The sequence below is a fragment of the Parasteatoda tepidariorum genome, chromosome 7, assembly GCF_043381705.1.
Source record: "Parasteatoda tepidariorum isolate YZ-2023 chromosome 7, CAS_Ptep_4.0, whole genome shotgun sequence".
Lineage (NCBI taxonomy): Eukaryota > Metazoa > Arthropoda > Arachnida > Araneae > Theridiidae > Parasteatoda > Parasteatoda tepidariorum.
In genome coordinates, this window is record NC_092210.1 from 67,386,997 (window position 1) to 67,407,518 (window position 20,522).

Below are 20,522 nucleotides of genomic sequence, written 5' to 3' on the forward strand. Positions count from 1 at the left end.
CATTTACTTATTAGAGAGATTACAAAAAATAAAATTTTTAAACACTAAAACAAAGTATTGACATTTAACAGAATAGTAAAATCTTCAAGCAAAGTAAAAGCAAAAATAATATCGAAAAGACTATTCTGTAAATAGTTAGAAAACGTTAAATTAGCAAAAATAATGCTTTGTTTGTTACTGTTACAGGTATGCATGGAGTAAATTGAAACTATACTGTGCAACATGAACTGACAGTCAATAGAGATCAGCCTGTTCATACACACACATTATTTGTGTAGCTAATCTAAAAGCACAACTTGTTATTTCTAACAAATTCACTGCATAGCAGTGATAAAATTGCAAATTTAGCAACGATTGTTCTGAATACTTGTTTCTTCTTTGCAAACTCATTGTTCCACATTTAAACAAGTGTGTAGGATTAAAAAAATACAGTATTACACATTTAAAGTTTTTATACTCTCACAAGAATGCAATTTATTTTCTACACTTAAAAAAATAAAAATCTGACTGATATTTCTCTATTTTTGAATCAAAACTGAGCTTTTTGACAAAACTAACTTTGGGCTTTTTACTTACACCAACACAACAGCCAACTAACTGTGGCAAGTATTGGGTATTGTTTTAGACATAGAACTCAGCTGGAACAGGTATTCAAAATAATTAGAAATGTTTCAGGTCGAAATGTTCTTTTAAAGAGACTTGGTAGGGGTTGATAGGGACAGGTGGGGTAAAGTGGGTATATATTAAAAAACATCAATTTTCTTCGTTTCAAAATAAAGTCAAAATTATTTATTTAATATCTTTAGAGACATTTAATGGGATTGTGGAAAGCGTTTTTACGTGGAAAGCGCTGTGGTTTCTTCAGTGAGTGCAAGTGTAGATGACAGACTTTGTGAATGCCAACAACCTTAAAAAATGTTAACAATCAAAACTAACTGCTTTTTCAAATGAGACTTATGTAGTATATATTATGTAGTGAAACCAGATTTTATGAGTTTTAATAAAATATTGGATCCTATTATTCTTTTGTTGTTTCCATAAGCTATTAAAAAATTGAAATGCGTATATTTTATAGCACAGGCCACTTGAGTGCCAGAGGAAAGGAGAAAATTCATTCTCGGATTTCTTCTTTTTTACTTTCTGACTGCTCTCATCTCTGCGTTAATTGCGTAAAGTGAAAACATTTAACTATTCACAAAATAAGGTTTTATGGACATTTACAATTTTTTTTGTTGCCATTAATGATTCAACAAATTAAGACTAAAAAGAGCACATTTGATCAATTATACATTTTTATATAATTATTATAAACCAATTACTTATGTACCTTGTGAGCATCTGAAAAATTATATTAATCAAATTAAAATCCAAACATTGTAAATTTAAGAATTAGAATACAATTAAAATGTGTTTAAAGTAAAGAGTTAATTGTTTTAAATTTGAAATAATTATAATACACAAGGACATTGGATATCATTCAAGTATAATTTTATATCTGACTTACAGACGATCAGAAATGCAATAAATCTGTCTAAAAGTTACAACAGTACACAGAATAGATAAAGTAGTTAAATCCAATAATATCAAAAATATATAATTAATTTCGAATAACTCACTAGTTTTATTAGTCTGAGAACATCCTTCTTCATTTTTGTGTGGTTTACTGCTTTTACTCAATGCTCCTTTAGGGAGAACTACAGAGAAAATGATAGAAAAAAATATAATTAACAACCAAATACTTTAACAGCAGCAAAAACAGAGCAGTAAAGCAATCAAATTCAATTCTTCTCGCTTGGAGATTAAACCGTAAATTGGTGTACACAAATTTCCGTTGTTTTTTATTTCAACAATCTTTACACGTATCTATAAGACTTAACACGATTTTAAACAGAGTTATAAGTTACTATTAAAAATCATAATTCCATATTAATACATACAACTAATTATAAATATACATCTAATTATAATATAATGAAAGTTATAATTATAATATAATAAAGTAAAAATATATATATCTAATTATAATACAGTGGAATTCAGATTATACATTACCTGCAAGACCGTTATCAAAATATGCAGGAAGCGAAAAAAATAAAAATTCGGGGTAAAAAAAAAAAAGTTTATTTTTCAAACATTGATATTTACGAGATAAACCAGTAGAATAAATGTGTAACATTTGCTTGTTTTCTATTTTTAGATATTATTTCAACAATATTCCAAAGAATGCTTATTGTTTGCAAATTTGGGTTTTGGTTTACAAAAGCAAATCCCGTTTCAGAATTTTTATGCTTTGGTACTCTTGATCATTAATATGCATATCCTTTGATATTTTTTATTCATCTTCATCGTTTCTATCACTATCATTGGGAGCAGGCACTAAATCAGATATTGAAGGAATAGAAAAGTAATGCAGTGTTTTCACTACGGCACGAGAATCTCGCATATTTTTTTCTTTTCTCGCATTAAAAAATGATTACCTCGAGAAATTCGCGCATTCTATAAACCAATTTCAAAATTCGTGAATTTCTCGCATTTTGAAAAAAATTTCTCATTGCGCCATTTAGAATAAAATCCGTTAAATTTTTCTTCCTGGATCTTTCATTATTTTCAACATCTGCCCATTATCTAGCTTCCCTATTTACCAGTATTGTTCAGAACCTTTACGAACAACAGAACACCATCCCTCCGAACCACGAAACCTCTTTCAGAATGCATTTCTCTGCAACCACGTGTTTACCGTAGTTAAGGTTTCTCCATGTAAGAAGTTCAAATTTTTTGCCCATTAATGTAAGATGGACAAATACCTTGTAAAGGCAATATCTTCTACTCCGAAACAGACAAATGAAAATGAAACAAACGTTGGTAGAAACGATCAAAACGAAACAAACACTCATTTGAGCAACCTAATGAGGATCGCTGATGAAAAAGTAGATGTAGAACATTTTGCATATGATGATGCAGCGAAAATATTCAATCCTTAAAAATTAGAAGATGTTAAAAATGTATTATAATTAAAGAAATGATTTTTTTTCAAGTCTCTTTGTGGTTTTTATTTTTAGAAATCTCACTTAGCTTTTTGAAATCTCACCCTGTTTTTGAGAAAGGGTGAGAAATTCTCACCCATTTTTTTTCTGCGATGAAAACACTGAGTAATGGGACGTGTTACGGTCGTTACATGAGTCATCAATTTCAAAAGATCTTCTGGCATGCAATTTTACTCTGAAGGGCCAATTTTTTGATAAGATACTACTGAACCTGCTTTATTAAACCCATTTGTAATGCATTTCAGTCAACACTGTTAAAATCAAATTCAGAGCTTCCTGATAATTTAATTATGCTCTAAAAGAATTTTGCAGGTCACCAAGATCAAGAAGAAAAAAAAACCTAACCAGTTGTTTAGTGTAATGTTCTTCAAATGATTAGATTTTTCCAAAATTGAAGTTCGATGAAAACAGTCCCTATCAAAAGTTTTATAATTTTAGTTCTCATACTTCCTTTAACTACCCTTACGGTGCTTTGCCACCTCACATTTCTTTGACTCAAAGGGGAAGGACACAATAAGAAAGAATGTCACAACAGTTTCAAACACATATAAAATATATACTTTAGAGAAGACGAAAAAATTCGGAAAAAGTTATTGCGAGCTTTGTTGAAAAGGTGATTTTGATACATGAGAAAAAACATATAAAGCAGGATTTTCAAAAAAGGCGGAACAAAAAATTTCGGAATAATTTAACATTATCTTTATAGGCATTTTCCACAGCCCAGTAGAAAATGTGAAGCAAGCGTGATAATGTTCAAAGCAGCAACGTAAAGTTGGGGTTCTACTGTTTTTAAAAAATAACAACATAATATTCCGAAAATCAATCTCTCTTCTCACAATTTTTAATCCTCTCAAGATACAGTAGAGAACCATTTATCCGGTACCCAGATAACCGGGAAAAATTTTGCTCGATTTTCCCGCCATTTTAATCTAGAACGAAAAAAACGGATATTGGACTCATCCTTGAAGTTGAGTAAAGGAAAAATGTAAGGAAGGGAAGGGAGGAATGTTTTATTTTTTTCTTTAGGCCGTCAATCAAACTCAAGGGTGTGGCATGCTGATTTCGTTTTCTGCTTGATTTACGAGGGGGGTGGGGAAAATGCATTGCATGCATATCAGTGAACAGAAAAAGAAAAGAGAAAAATATATTTATTTGACATCGACTAATAAAAATAAAATCTTTTTCTTTTGAATAAATTCTCATTCTTTGGAAGAGCGGTATCAATTGCAAGTTTTTCTTGGTGTGGAATCACATCTGCTGTAATTAAAAATCTTGTTTTTATCAACAAAAAAAATAAAATAAAAGGAGAATTGTTTATTAATTTAAACATAGGATTATTTTATGAAGCAGATTGCAGTTTTGTTTTTCTGATTCCACTACGTTTGATTTTTTTTCTTTTCGCGATAAATTTCGCACTCAATAAATTAATTCTTTTTATTCATAAATTTTATCATTAGGTTTTTTTTTTTTTTTTTTTTTTAATTCCGTTGATCTTGCCTTGTTCCGGGTTTTAATATTTATGCTAGTGCCTTTTTTAACTATCGTTTCGGTTCGATAATTTTCAAGTGTTTTTATTTAGATTAATAAGTTTTCCTTTTATTTTATCGTTTCCCCCCGTATAATTAGGTATGAAATATATTGCGTTATTTAATCATTGGTTTTGTTTATATTATTTAATTTAGAAATTGTAATTATTTTTAAAAAATAAATATGAGAATTTTGTATTTTTTAAACTTGATTTTCTTGTCTTAACTTGCAAATTTTTTTATTCATTTAAATGTTATATTTCTACCATTTTTTTTTATTTTTAAAGTTAGGAGTACCTTTCTTTTTTCTCTTACTTTATGCATTACACTTTTTCCTTGTACTTCGGGTTCGATAAAACATCGATTAACGAAACTTTTTGGTCGATCCAGAAAACCGGGAAATTCAGATATCCAGGATAGCGATGGTCCCGAGCATCCCGGATAATTTGTTCTCTACTGTATTTAATTGTTAGATAAATTATAAAGTATAATTTAAGCAATTATTTTATTAAAATACAAAGCATGATAGTAAAAAATTAAACGTTTAGAAGTTTCCGTGCTAGGTTTTAAAATCAAGTTCAAAATTAAATTCTGCTCACTTTTTTGAGAATTGAAAAAAAATTTCAAAATTTTTTAATCGCACCTTTGAGTCATCGCATTTGAACACACTGAATTTTTACAGGTTTATAGTAAATGTATGTTTTCTCGTAAATACTAGTTATTTTTCCTTTGTTTTTTTCGGTAACAAATATGGTAATGAATTGTGATTTGGTCGAACACCAAATATTCGGCAAAAAATCGGCAGAATACTGTATATTCGGGACCAAATAGCAACATATTTTAGAAGCTTAGTGACACTGAAACCAAAGACAAGAAAAGTATTTTTTTGTAAAACACATTCATAAAACAAAGCTAAAAAAAATAAGGCTTATTAGAAAGGCTTTTTAAAACGCCGCTCTATCATAAAAACTAAACATTACCTACAAAAGCAAAACAGAGTAAATAAAAATCAATCTTAAATCTCGAAATAAAATTTTAAACCTGAGCATCTCAGTTTTGCAATTACTATATATCCAAGTACAAGAAGAAAAAAAAAAAAAGTCTAACAGAAATGCTCTTAAAAACTGCCACGCTGTTAAAAAAAATAGTTGATGAAAAAATAAAAAAACTGAAAAGTTAAACAGAAACGTTATTAATTTTTTAAAATTAAAATCTTGTGCTAAGTTAAAATTTTTTTTATATTGCCGTATTTTTAGAAGAAAAAAAAATGCTATAAACAAAGTTTATTTGCAACGCTGAAAAATGCTGTGCCATGATAAAAATGCCTATAAGAAAAAAAGCTAACCAAAAAGAAAAACAGAAAAAATAAATTGTTCTTAGTTCCAAAAACATAACTTTAACACTGAAAATCACAGTTTTCTATATTTCAGTACAGGGAAAAAGTGACGATGAATTAATAGTAGAAGACATTCCTTTAAAATGTGTAATAAAAACAGCAAAATTGAAAAAAAAAATCCTTCTCAATTCTTAGAATTAAAATTATCGAAAAATGACGAAATTGACTTGTCTGAGTATAATTTTTTCCTTAAAAAAAAAAAAAAAAAAAGCGGAAGTACAAAAATTTGCGGTTCAGTATAAAGTAATCAGTCTCAATTCTTCAGATTTCTATTTCTCTTTCAGAAGATAAATTTGCAAGGCATGTGCAGAAACATAGATTTTAAAATGTAACAAATTTGTGTAAAAACTATTTAATATAATAAATAATACCATAATATAGTTAAAAATACGATTTTATATTATTCTTTATCATACCTATACAAATAAAAGCTTAGAAAAATACTTTTCTAAAAAATACTCTGCCAAATATTTGGCTGATCATTCGACCAATTAAAATTTTGACTAACAGGCCAAATACTCGTTACATCCCTAATTTAAATGCAATGTTATTGCAACCTGAGAAATCCACAAAGTGGCAGAAAAAGTGAATTTTTAAACTGCTAACTGTTTGTAATTTTGAGGTAAATTTTTTGTTGCTTAAGTTATCTTTTGCGGTAAAAAAAAAAAAACATTTACGATATAAAAAATCTAATAATTAAAGAAAAGAAATAATAAAGTACAGTATGTCTAAATACATTTGCGGCCTTTTGTTAGTCAAACAGCTCTGCAAGTGGCCAGGGGTCTGTCTAGGTTTTTCTGAGATGTACCTATTATGTGAAAATTTAGGCATAATTTGAGAAAACTAATCAACACAAAATTATGGTTAAAATATGGATTTATCGTTCTGTACAGGATACAAAACTAAAACTTTAAAAAAAAGTATTTATTGAAACTACCGTTTTTCCTTGTTGAATTTAAGCGGTATTAAATTTGGCATGGGTTGACCCCTGGTGACCCTTCCCTCTAAAAGGTTGTGCATGTGCACCCCTAGTTTAATACATAAAATATTCAAAAAGTAACTACAAATATTCCCACATTATTTAACTTCAACAAAATTAATAGTCTAATATGGAAAATACCTGTGCATATATCAGACATATTAACATCAATAGCTACTGGGTTTGGAAGAATACTTTTCAAACGTTTCAGTTCTTTTTCTCCATACCTCACCCTTTTAACTGCTTTCATTTTTCTTTTCCATTTGCTTCTCAAACTTTTTGCCATCACTAAAAAGAAGAAAGTTGTTTCAATTAAAAAAAAAAAAAGATTCTTGTGTTATCTAAGAAAAGTCCTAGAAGGCCTTTGCATAATATGTATACAATCGAATCAAAATATTGAGTTTTCATAGAGTTTATCCGAAGATATTAGGCACCCCCCCACACACACACAAAAAAAAATTCTTGGGGGGGGGGGGATAACCTTTCAAGATATTACCCAGTCTAACACTTTTTAGGTTGAAATTTTAATTCAAAAGTGAAAAAATTTTAGTTAAAAAGAAAATTTTTATTTAAAATAAAATAATGAATTAAAATAAGAAAATAGCTTTAATTTTAATATAGTATCATCTTTTCATGCTGGTATTAATAATAGACTAGATTCTTTCTTTCAAGAATTAAAAGCATAATATTGGGTTAAAAGAAATAAGCTTATTCCTGTTTTAGTTAATTGATTTTAAATACTTACATTAAGGTTTCATTTTTTGATAAAATTAAAGTAAGTCTTTAGCAGATGATTATTTTGTAGTATATAAATGTAACTACTAACCAAATTTTAATTCATCTATTTGCATATTTTATAAAACAAAAATATTCTTCTGAAATGAATTAAAAAATTTAATTTTTTAATATTTTATTTCGTTATAATTAAAAAATATGTTTTTTTAAAATTTAATTACTATTTGAAAACTTAGCCTTTTAAGGCTTTGTGGGTGGGTCATAAATCCTGCCCTCCCCAAAACCACAAGTTTGGGAATTATTTTCCCGAGAGAAATTTATAACAAAAGTTACTATCCTAAATAAAAATGAAAATTTTTTCCTGATATACCATAATAATAGCAAACCATACATACTAAAAAATACCATAATAAAAAAATAGGTGATATTTATTGGGAAGAATTATTAGTGATTTTTCATTCCATGACAAAGAATTCGAGTTTGAAGCTGGTTTGCAATAAAAAATAAATCAAATCATACATTTTAAAAAAGAAAATTTCTGCAGGTGAATTAACATTTAGAATTTAGATTACTCAAAAATATAAATTATTATCAGATAAATAATTGATATTTTGCAAAAATAGATAAAAAAAACTAAAAACTGTAGCATAGATCAATAGTCTCCTTAGTAAAGTAGTCAGCAATCATAGAACTTACCTGTGCAAAAACCAAATTTAGATAGAAAGTTTAATCAGAAAAAAGCAACAACATAGTATTATTGAATTGCAAAAGGACTTTGAATTGAAATTTATGACATTAATTAGTAAGCTACTTTACAATTTAATTATAATTTGAATAATTTCTTATTTTGTAACCATTATAACATTCATCATGTTGCTTTTAGATACATCAAGCAGGATTAAGCATATCATAATACAATAAAATTTTGATAAATATTATTAAGGTGTATTATAATCATTACACTGAAAAAAAAATTGACTATATTGAAATGTGTATATTGCGACAAGATTATTCGAACTTATGTTTAAAAAATTATAAAAATGTAATAGCAGCAATTTAATGTTTATAATTTTCAAGAATATGTAAAAAATAAGAGATATAATATTACCGAAGTAAAGTTGTAATTAATAAAAAGAATAAATTAATTTAGCCACAACAAGACACGAGTTTCTTGTTGTTTATATGGTTGGAGTATTGAGTATAGTTAAGTGCTGCGAGCTCTCTGCTTATCGCTTATAGCTCTGCGTTTCAATAAATAAGTCTCATTTCAGGTTGGGGGCTGGGTAGATAGCACAAGGTTGGAGCGAACTGCTAGAATCTGTTAGTTGCTTGGAAGAATTTTAAGAGGGATTGGATTTTGGTCCGGGAGTTGAGAGACAAGTTAACCAGATCAGTGAAAGCTGGGCTCTGCAGGGATAAGGATTGATAGAGGTCTTTACGAGCATTTTGATAAAAAGAGCAGTCCAGGAGGTAGTGTTCGTTCGTGTCTATATGTCCGCAGTTGGGGCACTTAGGACTTTCTACTAACTTGCACTTATGTAGAATCGCGTTAGTTGGAAGCGTTTTCGTTCGGAGTCTGGCTATTAACACATCTAGTTTTCGGGACTTGATAAGTGGGCGGTAGCCTTGAGGTTCGTCGAGGTGCGGAAAGGGTTGGAAGTATTTGCACTCTTTCCATTCTCTGTGTTCTTTATTGAGCTCATCTCTCAAAAACATTTGACAAAGATCTTGGGGTGATGAAAGGTGCGAGATAAAATCTTGATTAAGTGCCTGTTTAGCGAGTTGGTCAGCTTGTTCGTTTTCAGTAATACCAGTATGGGATGGGACCCAGATAAATGAGAGTGACTTCGCAATTTGGCTAGATTTGGCTATTTGGTCTAGGAGAAGTAGTGAGATTCTTGGAGATTTTCTAGTGCCTTTGGAGAGGGACTGAAGTATTGAGTGGCTGTCTGTTAGCAAGGTATGATGTTCGTAGCTGGTAACACAATGTTTGAGGGCGAGGAAGATCGCCAATCCTTCTGCAGTGAAGACTGATGTTTGTGACGGAACTCGGCCAGAGACCGTATAACCTTTAGAGGAATATATACCCACGCTGGTTCTGTCCAATTGTTTTGATCCGTCTGTTGCCAGAACAATGCTGTTGGTAAGGTTTCGATAGCGAAACTCTTTAAATAAGGCTCTTATCTGAGGTGGGGCTAGATTCTTGGTTTGGAATGCAAAGTTGTCTAAATGAATGACGACGTTTGGGGGAATTGGAGTAGGGGTATGGTATTTAATGATGTCATTTTGGGAGAGGTTCTTGCTAATCATCCATTTATGCATGTATGGTATAAGCGGGGCCGATTTACCTTGTGGAAAGCTGGATAGTGGGAGATTTAGGTGATGGAAGACTGGAGAATATGAATGTAGGGAGGTGTGCCGGAAGTAGAATTTAGCTGCTATCCATTTGTGACGAGAAGCTAATTTGCTCACTCCCGCTTCTTTGAGAAGTAGTGGAATGGGTGTCCATCGGGGTAGTCCTGTTGCTACCCTAAGCGCTGCATTGTATAGGATTTCGAGGGTTCGTAAACCTGTTACACTTGAGGAGGTAAAGATGTGGCTACCGAAGTCTAAAACACTTCTGATGCATGAGTTTACGATTTGAAGAAGATGTTCTGACTGGGCTCCCCAGCGGGTGGTAGCAATACAGTGAAGAGCGGAGAGTTTCTTTAAAATTTTTTGTTTTAAAATTCTGAAGTGGTGGTGGAAGCTCAGGTTACTGGAGAAGTGAAGTCCGAGAATTCGGAGATTTTGAGTCCACGGGATAGGTTTATTAAAGATGTTGAGATTGAAGTTATCACCTGAGCGTCTTCTAGAAAAGTTGATGACGGCACTTTTTTCCGGAACGATTTCGAGGCACCAGTCCTTGCACCATTCCTGAATAAGGTGGAGTGAAAATTGCATCTTATGTCTTACTTCGTAGGTGGTTTCAGCGATTGCTATAAGGTAGATGTCGTCTCCAAAAATGAGGCAAGTTATGTCACCTGGGAGAATGCGATGCAGGTCTGACATGTAAATCATGAAGAGGAATGGGGAGAGCACAGATCCTTGCGGAACGCCTCTGTTCATAGGAAAGTTGGCTGAAAGCGCTTTCCTCCATCGCACAGCTATTTTTCTTTGGTTGACAAAGTTGTGTATGAATTTGGCGGCTCGACCAGTAATTCCGACCTTTAAGAGTTTGAGAATTAAATATTCCTGGTTTATACTGTCATACGCAGCGTGAATGTCTAGGGAGCAGCAAATTACATACTTTTTTTCGAACCGAGCCTGGAGCACTTCATGGTGAAGAATGGTGAGAACCGAGTCTACACCTTTGAATGGTAGGAATCCACAGTGATAGGGATGGAAAATTCTAGTTTTGAGTGAAAAATCTACGAGTCTCTTTAAGAGCATGCGTTCGAGGGATTTGCTCAAGGTTGATGTGAGTGATATGGGTCTGTATGATGATATTAGGTCAGGTGGTTTCCCTTTCTTATGGATAGGTATGATATGGGCTAGCTTCCAGGATTCTGGGATCTGTCCTGAGACCCAGATATGGTTTAATTCGTCGAGTAGCTTCTGAGTGGCTGCTTCCGAAAGGGAGCGAAGAATTTTTAAAGGGATGCCATCTGGTCCGGGGGACTTGCATTTTGAAGCTGTGAGGGAGTCGTTGAGTTCTTGTAAGGAGAATGGTTCGTTGAATTCTTGGTCAGCTCCGCTGAAATCCAGTGGGAGTGGGTTTTTGTTTGGTGGTTTGGAGTAAAAAGCTGCAAATGCATTTGCTTGAGACAATGGGCTGTGAAGCTCAATGTTGTTGGTCATGATTAGATTTGACGATATATTTTGGTTTTCAGGGCGGTTAATAATTGCACGGAGTATTTTTCCAATGGATTTAGTTTGACCTGCGTTGACACAAACGTCATTCCAATATTGTCTTCGGGCTGAGTGTATTGTTTTTCGTAGCTCAGCTGCTGCTTTTTTGTATATATTCCACTTATCTGGGTTGAAGGATCTACGCGCGATTCTTAGATATTTTCGTTTCTTACCTAATAAATAGGAGCACAGACTGTTCCAGTAGGGTGGGAAGAGTGGATTAATCGCTGGTCTGAAAGAGGTATGATTCTTTATTTTTTGCTGGAAAATAGTTTGAAACTTTTGAGTTGTAAGGGTATTTTCGGTTCGAATAGTTTCCTCAAGGTCACGGGTTAGGTTCTTCCAGTTCACTCGAGTTTGCCTGTTCAAAGCGGGGTTGCCGTTTGGGGTATTAAGGGACATGTTCACAGGGGCATGATCGCTATCGAATGTGTCTGGGGACACTACGAAATTCATTTTGGGAAAAAAATCCGCTGATGTTATTGTGAGGTCTAGAAGGGAGGGTTGGCACCCTGGTTTGAAGCATGTGGGGACCTTCGTGTTTAGTAGAGAGAATTGCGCATCTAGGATCCAGTCGAGGAGCCTATCCGCGTCTCTTGATGTTGTCTGAGCTCCTAACGCAGCATGGTGTGCGTTGAAATCACCTGTTAAAATAAAAGGGTTTGTTAACGTTCGTCTTAGGGATTGCAGCCAGTCTATTGAATATTGACCTTTAGGGGAATAAATATTCACTAGTAAAAATGAGAAATTAGTCGTTGTGATCTGCACCGCTAAGATTTCGTTATCTGATGTTGGTAGATTCGGTATTGGAATGATCTTCGATGAAATGTTGCGGTCAACCGCGATGACGAGTCCGCCTCCTCGACCTCTCGTTCGATCCTGACGGAAAATTGTCTTGGACGGAACATGGAGCGAGTCTGCTGAACTTAAAAACGTTTCCTGAAGAACAATTATATGGGATTGAGAAAAAGGTTTTATTTTAAGCCAGTGAAGTTTGTTTTTAATACTTCGGCAATTCCAGGAAGTGATGTTAATTGGCATTTTGTAGACTGTTCAAAAGGGTGGCTAGAGAATTGTATTGTCAATTGCAGTAAGGAAGTAGGGGTTAGCTTTTGGTTTTATTGGTCGATGATTTTGTTTGAACTTGCGGGACCTTTTGGGTTAGACCTCTATTTTGTGGTCTTGGGGTAGTGCCTCGAACTGGTGTAACTAGGCTCTGCCCTTTAATTTCTGAAGATTCTGGTCGAGGTTCTGTTTCGATGTAGTTGGATAAGTACGGAGTGGGTGACTCAGTGTCGGTCACAAAGGGAAATTCGGTTTTAGAACCGTGTTCTAGGGCTTCCGTGTCGAGTGTCGGACGAAATTTCTTACGTGAAAGATTTTGGTGAGGTTGTTCGATGTCTTGTTTAGAAGTCAAAATTTCTAAAACTTTGAATATTTTGTCGAAGAGGGCGTCCTGGCGTTGTGTTAACGCCAAGAGTTTTGCGTCAAACACTGTAGCTACTTCTGCTACTGCTGTTTTGACTATTTCTTTGATATCCGCAATTTGTTCTGATCGGTCGGATTTCACCACTGATGCAAACGTTGGTTTATCTTTTTGTGATTTATATTGTCTGCGAGCTTCTGGAAACGTTAAGTGAGATTCGTTTTTGAAGCGCAAAAATCGAGCTTCCTCTAGTCGTGCTTGGCAATCAGGATAGTCGGAGGCGTGGTTCCCTGTGCAATTACTGCAGATCGTTGTAGGGCTGTTGCATGCGGATTTGTGATGACTTCCACTGCACTGGCTACAAATTTGGGTAGGAGCGGGGCAATTCTTTTCTAAGTGTGAGAATTTGTAACATTTGTGGCACTGTCTAGGGCGGTCATAAAATGCTATGGGTCGGATGCTATCATAGAAGAGTCTAAGATTCTTCGGCGTGTGTGTTCCGTAACAGGTTACTAAGCAGGTTTCAGAGGGGACGGTATCTCCCCTTTTTTGGAATCGTCGAATACTATATACTTGGATGTTGCTGTACTCTAATTCGGTTTTTAAATCACAAAGATTTAAGTCTAACGGTATCTCATGCAGAAGGAAGCGAGATGTAATGTTTTCTTGTATCACTTCAGGTTTGGTAGGTATATCAAATAGAGAATTCAGGTTGGTAAGTTCCAAAGCTGTAGCTAAATCTGAGGTTTGAATAAGTAGTTTGCCCTGTCTTGTATGAGTGCATAAACTAATTTTCCTTGGGTTGCTAACAGCGTTCGTTAGAATTGTTTTTAATTGCAAAGGTTTTTTGGGAAACGAGTTTACTCCTGTTGGCGAGAAAAATAGCGTGTATGAATTTAAACCATTGTCCGTTGCGTACGTCAGTTTGTCTTGGATCGTGTCGTCATATTCTAAGAGGATGTTAGTATTCGTTTTAATAAGACGACTGCTATATTCTGTAGCAGTTTCATCCATTAATTCATTCTGATCCATTATTTACATTTCCAAATTATACGGAAAATTGTAACTTACAGTTTTCCTGGAAAGAAGCAGAAGAGTCTGTCGGAGAAGGGGGCGGTTCCTTTCCCGACGAGCGAAAACTCCCAACTCGGGAGAAAACAAAATTACGAAGTTCTTATCAGTAACCGAGGTGAAGTATCCGTTACTAGAAATATAAAGGACCTACTTTATCACTATTCTTTGCAGTCGATTCACATTAAAACATCCAAAGATTTTTTCACTCCACAAACAACCTCTCGTGAGTCAAACGCCGAAAAAACACTAACTCATAAATTATGTAAAAATACATAACAATGAAACTAATAATCATATGGTTGGATTGCTCGAAACTGCTTATTAGAATCGAAACGGTTGCGATTAAGTTCAGCCTTGCCTTTGCAGAGAAATTGTTGTTGTTAATTTACGTCGCACTAGAGCTGCACAATGGGCTATTGGCGGGAAACATCCCGGAGGATGATCCGAAGACATGCCATCACAATTTCGATCCTCTGCGGAGGGGATGGCACCTCCGCTTCGGTAGCCCGACGACCTGCGCGCGAAGTCGAGCACTTTACGGTAGCACAGTTTAACGAGGACCAATACCGCACACCCTCGGTCCCTACGCAGACTGATCCAAGTGGTCACCGACCCGCACACTGACCGCAGCCGGTGATGCTTGACTTCGGTGATCTGCTGGGAACCGTGTCTTAACAATCAGTCCACTGCGGGACTAAAAGTTATAAGTTATAATAGTATTGTTTTCCTTTAAATAATTTTATATTCCTAATTAAAAGTTATTTTCCAGTACTGTTATTATTAGCGAAAATTTTAAATTACGGCTGTGAACTCATCAAATTTGTTTGAACAATATAATGTTATAAGAATATAAATGTTATTTTAAAAAATGATTGCGTCCCGCAGTGGACTCATCGTTAAGACACGGTTCCCATCAGATCACCAAAGTCAAGCATCACTGGCTGCGGTCAGTGTGCGGGTGGGTGACCACTTGGATCCGTCTGCGTAGGGACCGAGGGTGTGCTTTATCGGTCCTCGTTAAACTGTGCTACCGTAAAGTGCTCGACTTCGCGCGCTGGTCATCGGGCTACCGAAGCGGGGGAGCCATCCCCTCTGCAGAGGATCAAAATTGTGATGGCATGTCTTCGGGACTACACTGCGGGATTACAGAGACTATCACTGCGGGACTACAGAGAAATTGAGACAACTGCTATGATAGTTTTTAAAGTCGAGTTGAGTTTAAGCTTGCAGAAATAGGTAACTGGAAGCGCATTTCGATTAAAACAAACACGGAAGCAGAAAGTCGTTCGTATTCAGAATACTTAGTATTATTTCAAACAGAAATACTGATGTTTTATTAAATAAAATAAGTTATAAAAATTGATTAATAAACTTTTTACATAATAATTTAACATTGTGATCGTTTTATTTTTGCCGGTTCTGGTAAAAGGGGCGTGGTGCTATAATTTGTAGCGTCCTGAATTTATTCCTAAATTCCTTTTTTTTGAGAAATGGAGTCTTTTACTGTATAAATGCTGTTTTACCTAGTATAATAATTGGTTCCGTTTAATTTAACTGGTGCTACTGTGCTTGAGAAGTCATAATTCTCCTATATTTATGTGAAGACAAGGTAATTATCTATTTTGTTATAACTGAAAAGGGAAAATTTATTACTGTCTAATCAAATTTTTTACCGAAGAACCTGCTATGCCCTTAAATTATGGTAAAACTCTGTTTCACGAGGTTGTACAAATTCTGAAATCTAGTGAATGTTTTTTTATACACTATATTTTTCTGAAACAGCTATTAATAATGATTTTAGATTTTTTGTTACATTAGTACTCTCTTGACAGGTTCCATCATTTTCCCAAATAATTTTATGGTTTCTTTTATTAAATGAAGATAAATCTGTATCTTTTTTGATCAGGTTTGAAAAATCAATATTTCAGGTTTGAAAAATTAATTTTAAGCAAACTATTACTTTTAGGATAACTGGGATTGCTTCATTGTGTTTTCTTTCAACAATGACCTTAAACTTCTTATTTTCAGGACGAAAATGAAAGAGATTTGTAATAACTTCGACAGTAAGCAGATATTACTTTTTTTTCACTCAAAGCTTATTGACGAAAAAAGTATTTGTGGTTTAATGAAATATTTATTTTAAAATTTATTTTTCTTACATTCATAAAATATTACTTAACTTTAATTAATTATAAATACAGTAAAAAAGATTTATGAGTGTTAGAGTACATTTGTAATGTGCATTTGGTTCATTTGAATTTATTTGTAGGAGTTTGTCCCAAAGTATAAAAAATATGGCGCTGTTAAAAGTAAATAAAAACTGAGAAAGCATAATCCATAAGTAGTATCTTAGTAATTTTCATGAATACAGTTTTAAAAGGATGTTCATAGTGTCTAATTATATATATGTTATTTTTAAATTTAATTTTCTTAGTGGTTTTTCTATTTAAATGGAATCTAATTTATTTATTTATTTTTTTAAATTTTATTACCTGAATAGGTATTTTACCTTTTTTATTTTACAATAGATTACTTTTTAGTAGTATTTTGATATTTGCCTTTATTAAATTTTTTAAAATTCTTATGTTACAATTAAAGTTTACTTTACGTTATTTAAGTCATTATGTATTTTTTTATAAACCAATTAAAAAGAGTTTTCTTTTGTAAACATTATCTAATAGCTATAGTTGTTATAAACAATGAAAATTTAAAGGTACAAAAGCACCACTTTTTTACTATTCATATAATGAAACAAAAATGTGGCATAGTAAACTAGGGTAAAAAAAAAAAACTAAGCTATGCAAGCACACAATTCAGGGGATAAAGCGTTCACCTTTCAATGAGGTGAACTGGGTTCAAATGGCAGCATTGACTGGTCGATACAAATTCCATATCTGGCTTCCACGGACCTCAGTGCTGAGGTAAAATATCCCCTGTGGTAGGTGGATCATGGGTTGGAGTCCGTAATTAACATCAGGCTAACCGTAAGGGGTTTTCCTCTCCATGTAACACAAATTCGGGTTAGTTCCCCCAAAAAGTCCTCAACAAAGGCAAATTTCTCCCAATACTTTCCCATGTCTTCTGGAATGGGTTCAAAATTACAAGGCTGCGAAGTAGACGTAAACCCAAAAATTGGGTCGCCTGTTCAATGACAGTTATTAAATAAAATAAGATGAGTATGTATATTTACTTTAGAAATAGTACATTTCAATTTTAGAATATTAAATCGTTTTTTGCAATCTCAATTTTTTAATAGGCTATTATATCATGTAAATTTTGAAGCATTAAATTCAGAGTACTTTTATCATTAATCTATGTTGTTTTTCTATCTTTTATTCCTACAGGTACTGACTTTTTTTAAAAAAAATATAGTTTTTTTATGCAGTATCAATAGGACCTGCGAAACTTAAATCACTATTTAAATAAAAACTTTTTGATAATTTGATTCTTGAATGCTAAATACACTGATTCTGTTGATAGGTTTTTGTTAGATCTTGATGTGACTTTTCAGATGAATTTCCTGATTTTTTTAATATGTTGTAGTGACATATTCATTACATGAACTTTTTCCCTTACTCTTTCTCTAATCAGGGGTCTGTCCAGGCCGAATTTACTACCGTTCAGCGGTACCTTCACAAATTCAACTTTAGGAAAAACGGTAGTTTCACAAATTCAATTTTAGGAAAAACGGTAGTTTCACAAATTCAATTTTAGGAAAAACGGTAGTTTCACAAAATACTTTTTCTTAAAATTTCATTTTTGTATCCCTTAAGAAACGATAAATCCATATTTTTGTGTTGATTTTTTAATATAATTTTTAATTTTTCACAAATTACGTCTAAATTTTCACAAAATAGGTACCTATCAGAAAAACCTAGACAGACCCCTGCTAATGCAAACGCTGACTTAAAAGATAGAAGCAGAGCAATTTTTAATTCCTATACATTATGACAGACAAAAATATATTAATGATGTAATAATGTAAATTTCTTACAGTTATGATTTTTTTAATATGAGAAAAGAAATATAAAGTTCTCAGGTTATGACAAAAACATTACAATATGTATATTTATAAAAATGTTTAAATTATTTTGGCAAAATTTGTTTTGGTGTTATTTATGCATGACTTGAGGTGATAGTTGTTGACTTGTTGACGACTTAAGAACCCTACTGATAACTCGAGGAAGACTTTCTGCATGCATGGATAAATATGGTTATTTTTATAACATTTTATTTTTATTTTAAGTTTGATATTTTCTGTCACATTATCTGATTATAAATTGATATTTATGAATTTGTTGAAAAATAGTATTCAGTACTTTAAAAATAATCTTTCTCTTTCATTACAGGTCTTTCATACTTACACCAATATGGCTTCAGAAAACTTAAAGGTTAGTTTAATCATTTTTATACATATAGTGAAACCTCCACCACCTCTATGTAGCAACCATCATTTGCGACCACTTTGGGAGGAACAGAATTTTTTTTATAGACTTTGTGTTGAAGAAAACCTTTAAGAGAGACCATTTAAACCTATCCAAGCAACAGGCAAGACATCTGTGCCAAATGCTCAAATTAGGAAACACCTAATATTATCAAAACGAAAAATTTGAGTGTATTAGTAGATTAAAATGTATTCAAAATATTTGTATGAGGCTCTTATTTAAAGTGCTCTTTTTGGCAATGCAACCTCATGTTGCAGTCAGAATGCACTAAAGATGATGCTATCAACGATTTACTTTTAGTGTTGAAAGTTAAGTTATTAAAAAAAAAATTTAAAGAAAAAAAACAAGCATCTGAAACAAACTTACATCTTTTAAAGCTAATTAATTTTTATGATATAAAATTCAATGCAAACTTAAACAAAAACATAATTATTTATCTATTTAAAATAACTTTATCATTCATAATTGATAAATTAATTTTTAAATATAATTATATTAGTTGGGATCATTTTTGTTTTAAAGACCCTAAATTTATTCATCGATCCATCTTTTCGTGACGCCAACAAAATTGATATTTCCGCACCAAGAAAATGACACTCATTAAAATTATAATAGTCTACCTTCAATAACAATTTTGAAGTCAGTGGAGGTAACCTCTAAGAACGACTAATCTCCATCAACGATCATTTTACTTTGGGGTGAACACTGGTTACTCCTGAGAGATTTCACTGTATTATGTTCTATCGAACTCCAAGTTTTTCAGTTTGAGAATATAGCAGAGCAACCCATTGTATAAAAATAAAATTTTTATTTAGAATGCATTTACTTAAAGTAAAAACAAATGTAATGCATACTACTAAACATTATGAAATAAATATGAACAATAACCCTATTGAAAAAAAAAACATTTCTAGCTTGACCACTTGTCAGAACTAGTTTGTTACAACTGAAAATTTCCAGTTCAACAAGGTGAGGTAGTTTCCATGATGTTATACTTACATCTGCACTTTGATGATTAGATATTGCTCAATTGACTGAAATTTTGAACAAACATAATTGATTTTTTTTCCCTGGAAAAACGAAGTGAAATTAGTTTATTTTAATTGTTAAAAAAGGCTAGGAAAATAGGTTTCTAGAAAATAAGCATCCAAATCTGGGGCTTTGTACTTAATATATGAAATGAAATAATTAATATATGAAATTATGGTTTTACCTGTAGCTTGACACAATATAAAAAAAAGGCACCATTAAGCTACAGGAAATGTTTCAATTTTGTTTCCTGCTCACGACAATTACATATTTTTGAAATCAGAATATAATAGCAAAAGTATAAAAATATTCTTGTACTTGTAAAATATTAAAAAAGAAAAAAAAATCTCATTTTGGCTTGCTTGAGGATGGTTACAAGTTATACCCTTCAAGTTTGTTCCCTTCAGTAGTTTCCTTTTTCATTTCTTGACTGTCATTGCTTAGTTATTGAAAATTTGGCCATTGTTTTGTCATAGGTACCTACTGGCAAGGAAATCACACTCTTATAATAATTCAAATATATTATAATAATTCAACAATTATAATAGTTCTTATAATAATTCAAATTTTATTTTTAAATTTAAGTGCTTTTTTTCTTATAATCAAAGATTATTTTTTAATTTTTATGTCACAATAATAAGACTGTTTATTTCTCTTTTATTTATTTAGAAGAAAAAGTTTATTTTAATACTGTGATATCTTTGTTTTTATTTTAGTTTTTTTGCTAATTATGTTTATATATATATTGTAGGGCAACAAGAATAATGAGAGTGAGAAAAATTTTCCTTCACTCAAAAAAGTTTTACCTGCCACACCATCTGGAGAACTGATGAGCTCAGCTACTGCTGTCATTGACAGGAACACAAATACAAAACAAAATCAGGCATATGATGCATTCTTTTTGGAATATTCATTGATATCTGAATAGTATGTTTACTTATATGCTGTTATATTGTGTTGTTATATGTTGTTATAAT

The 20,522-nt window shown here is 32.4% G+C and overlaps 2 protein-coding genes across 2 annotated transcripts in view; one reads left to right on the forward strand and one right to left on the reverse strand.

The window, feature by feature from the left end:
* Positions 1-8,879, reverse strand: part of LOC107445525 (protein LLP homolog) — a 24,740-nt gene extending 15,861 nt beyond the window's left edge. The window contains exons 1-3 of the mRNA XM_071183543.1: positions 8,789-8,879; positions 7,087-7,233; positions 1,617-1,694 (exon numbers count right to left, since the gene is read on the reverse strand). Coding sequence (XP_071039644.1) covers positions 1,617-1,694; positions 7,087-7,231 — 223 coding nt within the window. The 5' untranslated portion in view covers positions 7,232-7,233; positions 8,789-8,879. The remainder of the gene's footprint in view (positions 1-1,616; positions 1,695-7,086; positions 7,234-8,788) is intronic.
* LOC107445524 (AKT-interacting protein) overlaps positions 1-20,522 on the forward strand; it is a gene marked incomplete in the record, with an annotated part of 37,540 nt that overhangs the window by 6,369 nt on the left and 10,649 nt on the right. Inside the window, 2 exon segments of the mRNA XM_071183542.1 lie at positions 18,427-18,462; positions 20,297-20,472. Coding sequence (XP_071039643.1) covers positions 18,442-18,462; positions 20,297-20,472 — 197 coding nt within the window.